This window comes from Ctenopharyngodon idella, chromosome 23 (genome assembly GCF_019924925.1).
Source record: "Ctenopharyngodon idella isolate HZGC_01 chromosome 23, HZGC01, whole genome shotgun sequence".
Taxonomy (NCBI): Eukaryota; Metazoa; Chordata; class Actinopteri; order Cypriniformes; family Xenocyprididae; genus Ctenopharyngodon; species Ctenopharyngodon idella.
The window spans coordinates 6473024-6478936 of NC_067242.1; the positions used below are offsets into that span (position 1 = coordinate 6473024).

The 5913-nt window shown below is 34.2% G+C and overlaps 1 protein-coding gene across 8 annotated transcripts in view; it reads left to right on the forward strand.

Moving 5' to 3' along the window:
- The window catches only part of LOC127505693 (protein adenylyltransferase SelO-like), a 557335-nt gene that overhangs the window by 550757 nt on the left and 665 nt on the right, over positions 1-5913 (forward strand). For 4 of the 8 annotated variants that reach the window (XM_051881401.1, XM_051881400.1, XM_051881395.1 and 1 more), the window contains exons 3-18: positions 1238-1366; positions 1454-1518; positions 2522-2578; positions 2761-2859; positions 3089-3156; positions 3247-3334; positions 3416-3485; positions 3587-3659; positions 3764-3847; positions 4233-4362; positions 4442-4486; positions 4567-4648; positions 4943-5035; positions 5127-5206; positions 5287-5330; positions 5650-5729. In XM_051881401.1, the coding sequence (XP_051737361.1) occupies positions 1238-1366; positions 1454-1518; positions 2522-2578; positions 2761-2859; positions 3089-3156; positions 3247-3334; positions 3416-3485; positions 3587-3659; positions 3764-3847; positions 4233-4362; positions 4442-4486; positions 4567-4648; positions 4943-5035; positions 5127-5206; positions 5287-5330; positions 5650-5729 (1287 nt within the window). Of the gene's footprint in view, positions 1-49; positions 169-1237; positions 1367-1453; positions 1519-2521; positions 2579-2760; positions 2860-3088; positions 3157-3246; positions 3335-3415; positions 3486-3586; positions 3660-3763; positions 3848-4232; positions 4363-4441; positions 4487-4566; positions 4649-4942; positions 5036-5126; positions 5207-5286; positions 5331-5649; positions 5730-5913 lie in introns of all 8 variants that reach the window. The other 4 variants (XM_051881399.1, XM_051881398.1, XM_051881394.1 and 1 more) reach the window with 2 other exon arrangements.

A 5913-nucleotide genomic window follows, 5' to 3' on the forward strand; every position in this document is an offset into this window, starting at 1 on the left:
CTATTTTACACGTTGACTGTGATTTAATCATGTTCTGTGTGTTTTACAGACGCTCTCCCTCTTGATGAGGTTGAAGGTCATTTTATTCGTACTGTGAAGGGATGTGTGTTTTCAGAGTCTCAGCCCACCCCTCTGAAAGAGCCCCTGACACTGGCTGCTGTGTCACAGGTGAATAAACCCATCCAATCATCATCATTTACAGAAAACCTGAGCTTCACTGCAGTAAAACCTGGGGATATTGTTGCAGTAACTGTGTTTATGTAATTTAAAAATACAATGGAGCAGGAGTAAAATCTAAACTACCACCAGTCAAAAGTGTGATCACATCCACCCATTCTTTATCATTTTTCTTGTCCACATTTTAAAATACCAGTAAAGTCATCATCATCATCATTCTGAACTTATTCAGGCCATTGTGCTCATACTTAGGTCAAACTGAATGTAATGTTTCAGACACTTATTTACATGTTCATTGTAATTTAATTTAAAATTAAACAAAAGATTATTAGAACATAATGATGTAAAATGTACTTTAAAGTAAAGCTTTTTGTTTTACTTAAATGTGTTTAGAAACATTCATGAAAGTGTACTCTCTTTACGTACACTTAAGTGGCCTTTTATTTCATTAATATTATATTATAACATACTGTATCTACAGGTACAGTTTTTTCAAAATAAACAATGTTTTCCAATTTTAACACTTCTTTTTCACAAGAGGGTAGCAGATCACTTCAACAAAACGAAATTATGAAACACCCAACTCCTCAAATCAATTATTGGTATATAGTGTACAAATTATTCTTAGCTTTTATATGTTCGCTAGCTTAAAAATTGGACCGAACACTTACATACTTAAAGAGACTATAGAAACGCTTTATCACAGATGAATTTGTAATGAGTTCATTGATTAATTCAGTTAATTCAGCATTGGTGCTCTTTGTCAGTTGTACTTATTCATTCATTAAGTTTTTAATCATCTGTGAACTCATGGGTGACTTGGACTCCTTCACAGCACAGTTTGAGAAAACTGCTTTAGAATAAAAGGTTTTTAAGCTCATGAGAAACAGGAATTCAGTCAAGTTTGTCCAAACATGTAATTGGTACTGTAAATACCATTGTATTTATCAGAGTACCATGGTATGACCATCTAATACATCCCTGTACCATGGTACCACCACAGTACTTTTTTGTAAATGTTGTTTCTGCATTTATTTAGGCTCTTTTTTGTGTATTTCAGGATGTGTTGAGGAATATTTTGGATCTGAATGAGTCTGTGATTCAGAATGAAGAGTTTGTTCGTTGTGTCAGTGGTGGAAAACTGTTTCCTGGCTCTGTTCCACTAGCACACAGATACGGGGGTCATCAGGTAAAACTGACAGTCATTTCAAACCTGACGGCGATGGCATAAGACAACCAGAACAAACATTTCAACCATGTTTTATTATTATTATAGTTTGGTTATTGGGCCGGACAGCTGGGGGACGGAAGAGCACATTTGCTGGGTGAACACACAAACAGGTAAAATCATCTTGTTTCGTCAGAGTTCAACAGAAATCATCAGCTGTTACTGTCATGATATTTGACGTTTCTGTTGTAAATGTTGATCACTTTTCCCATAATGTTGTTTAAGATTAAAGAATGGAAAGTGTGATCTATATCTCTTGGGTTTTCAGCAAATAGACAAATGATTCTGTAAAAGCTATAAAATCTCACTTAATGCTTAAAGGGATAGTTTACCCAAAAATGAAATTTCTGTCATTACGTACTCACCCTCATGTTGTCCCAAACCCGTACAACAGATATAACAGATATTATAAGACAGATATTTTTGATAAAATCTGAGGGTTCCTGAACCACACATGGGCAGCTAAGTCATTGTACCTTTTGAGGCCCAGAAAAGTAGTAAAGACATCGTTAAAATAGTCCATGTGACTGCAGTGGTTCAACCTTAATGTTATGAAGTGACGAGAATACTTTTTGTGCGCAAAAACAAAACAGAAATAACGACTTTATTTACCAATTTGAGCTGTTGTCATACGCAATTGACGCAGTGAATGCAGTGCAGTGCTTTCTACATTCGAATGATCAAAATGTTAAATAAAGTCATTATTTTTTTTTATTTTTTTTGTGCGCACAAAAAGTATTCTCGTTGCTTCATAACATTAAGATTTAACCACTGTAGTCACATGGACTATTTTAACGATGTCTTTAATACCTTACTGGACCTCAAAAGGTACAATGACGTTGCTGCCTATGTGTGGTTCAGAAACCCTTGGATTTCATCAAAAATATCTTAATTTGTGTTCTGAAGATGAACGAAGGTCTTACAGGTTTGGGAAGACATGAGGGTGAGTAATTAATGTCAGAAATTTCATTTTTGGGTGAACTAAACTTTTAAACATGCATCTGAACAGAAATGAGCAGAATGGGCAGTGCATTACAGCTGTACACAATTACACTCTTTTATAAGTATACTCAAGTATACTTATAGTTTTACAAGTATACTCTTTTTTTTATCCAGAAAAGGTGAAAGATGGGAACTCCAGTTGAAAGGCTCAGGAAAGACACCATACTCAAGGTGAATATCAGTTCCCGCTGCGCAGTATTTTTTATATCATTTTTAAGTAATTCTGAGATATATTTAGTTATAAATTATCTTACGTTATGATTCACAGTGTGTCATTGTCTTGTCCTTTGTAAGACTGTATGGAAGTATTTTAACTCTTATGCTGTATACTGTACATGATGTTTTGTGTGCAGATCTGGTGATGGACGGGCTGTGATTCGCTCCTCTGTGAGGGAGTTTCTCTGCAGTGAAGCCATGCACTTTCTAGGAGTTCCCACCAGCAGAGCCCTCAGGTACATTTTATATATATATACAGTATATACTCCGTATATAAACATTTTTGATGACTGTATATTTAGACATAAAGCAGATATGCTCTATTACTAAATGGTTATGGGAGAATGAATGGACATGCACAAGAAGAGTAATAATTTGCATTTACAACATTCAAATGTTTGATGTTGAATTTAACATTTTTATTTATTTATACTTTTTCCATTTTTTGCCTTCATTGTTTGTCAGTCTGGTTGTGAGTGAGGAACCTGTATGGAGGGATCCGTTTTATAATGGAAATGTCATAAAAGAAAGAGGTAAATCAGAACTGGAAAAATAAAGTAACTTTAAGTTCTTCATCTGTCTTCAGCTTTATAAATCATGTGATTGTTCTCCGTATCTGTCAGGAGCGGTTGTTCTGCGTCTGGCCAAGTCCTGGTTTCGTATCGGTTCACTGGAGATATTAACTAGAACCGGAGAGTTAGATGTCCTTCGGTAAATTAACTTTAACTCGGGAGGGTATTTTTTTTCTCACTCTCATTTGCATTTTAATTTCTTTTTAATTTTTATTTCCAGGACATTGTTGGACTTTGTAATTAAAGAGCATTTTAAATCTATTGCAACAAATGACCCTGACAAGTATGTGGTGAGTATCTGTGTCTCTCTGCTGTTTAGTTGTAATACAAGATTATTTTATATTGTCTGAGCAGTCTCACTGTATTTGAATGGTGTTCATGTTGTGTGAAGGTGTTTTTCTCTAGAGTGGTGAATGAAACGGCACATTTAATCGCTCACTGGATGTCGGTTGGGTTTGCTCATGGTTAGTTCACTCTGCTTTACTAGTTTATTTATCACATAGATTATCATTATAGATTGAGCTTAATACACACACTGCACAACCACATGATCTGCATCTTCACGCAGGAGTCTGCAACACAGATAACTTCAGTCTGCTTTCTATCTCTATTGATTATGGCCCATTTGGATTTATGGAATCATATGACCCAAGTAAGTTTCTTTTTGTAACCTAAACTGCGCATTTTCTCCATACTTAATAATATTAGCAATCATCTTCCTATAAGTTTATTTTTTAAGGTTTTTTTGGATTAACATATTAATATCATTACACACACACACACACACACTATATATATTACACTAATATTGCAAAAGTGGAGGAAAATTGTATGATTAGTAAGCTACTTTAAATCTACTATAAATTATATATAATCTTATATATACATGGGTCAGGGTCATGGTTAATTGCATAATTTTTTGAATGCATTATTTGTTTAAATTTAATATATTCTAATAAGTTAAAGTGAAACTGACAGCCATAATAATTTTATTGTTAAAAAGCCGTTATTGCTACAGCATTGTTTCCTCTGTATAGATTTTGTCCCCAACACGTCCGATGATGAGGGCCGGTACAGTATAGGAGCTCAGGCTAATGTCGGCCTGTTCAATCTACAGAAACTTCTAGAAGCTCTGAAACCACTACTGACCTCAGATCAGCTGTCACAGTAAGAGAGAACTTTATTTTCTGTTGGTATTGGTCTGGAATAAAGCAGGTGATTCATGATGTTGTTTTATTCATTTCAGATCTCAGCAAATATTGAGAGAATATCCACAAATCTACCATCAAAGGTGAGCATGTCATTAGACAATATAGACACTGTATTCATCTCTGATTCATTTCTAATCTCATTTTAACATTTCTGTTATAGATTTCATGAGCTGTTCAAAGCAAAGTTGGGCTTTTTGGGAAATGAAGAAAAGGATTCATATGTGATTGCATTTCTTCTAAAGGTAAATATTAGCTGGATTGGTCTTTTCTCTAATTTTAATTAATTAATGTGGTAAAAGTTTTATTAGCCATTCTCAGGAAATGGTGCCATTTGTGACAGAAAATGTATTTATAATTTTTTTTTAATGAAAAAGTAAGGAATCAGTAAACCGTTAAAGAAAGAAGTTATTTTTTCATATATATACTTTATATATAACAGCCAAACTGTCAAATAAAGACATTAAGTTCACAGAATGGCAGCATTTCCTGTCAATGACACATATAATGTTTTATGATGTGTGATGTGTTGATTTGAGCTAATGGAGGACACTGGAGCAGACTTCACTATGACTTTCAGACAGCTGAGTGAAGTGACCCTGTCCCAGCTTCAGAAGGGATCCATTGCTCCGGTACATTTCCTCTCCATTCACACCCACAGCAGCTGCAATATCCATAATCATGATTTCAGTCCATTAACTGTGACTGTGTCTCTCTTGACAGTCAGTGTGGGCTCTTTCAGACCTCTCATCACATGAGTATTTCAGAGACTGGGTTCAGCTGTATTTACAGCGTCTGCTAAGGTAATGTTGCAGTAATGTCCACTCGCACACATTAGAGCTTTGAAATGAACATCACTTGATGTTTTAATCGTCTTCTACAGTGTAAAAAGTGACTCAGATGCAGCACGGCAGCACAGAATGCAAGGTATGTTTTGGTGTATGTTATATGATGCAATGTTATATTTTATGTTTTTATATATTGTTACAGTATGTCATGGTACACTACCGCTAAAATGTTTGGGGTTGGTAAGATTTTGTAATGTTTTAGAAAGAAGTCTGTTATGTTCGACTTATTTGAACAAAAATACATTAAAAACTGTAATTTGTGAAATATTATTACAATATAAAACAACTATATTCTATATTAATATATACGGTAGTGTATGTTGTTTTTACGATGTGTTATGTTGTATTTATTGTTATTTATGTTTGTTGAACTCATTGAAATTGTTTTTATTGTTCAGGAATAAACCCACGGTACGTGTTGAGGAACTGGATGGCCGAATCTGCTATCAGAAAAGCAGAAAAAAATGACTTTTCAGAGGTATTACTACATGTGATGTCAAACTAATATATTGTCATGTTCATGTGTATTATACATCTTAAAATATTTGCTTTAATATATTACTTTGAAATAAAGACTTGACAATCATACGATGTAATATCTTCAGACAGACTATTAGGGCTTGTCTTTTTCTTAGTTGACAGTATTTATGATGTATTTCTAG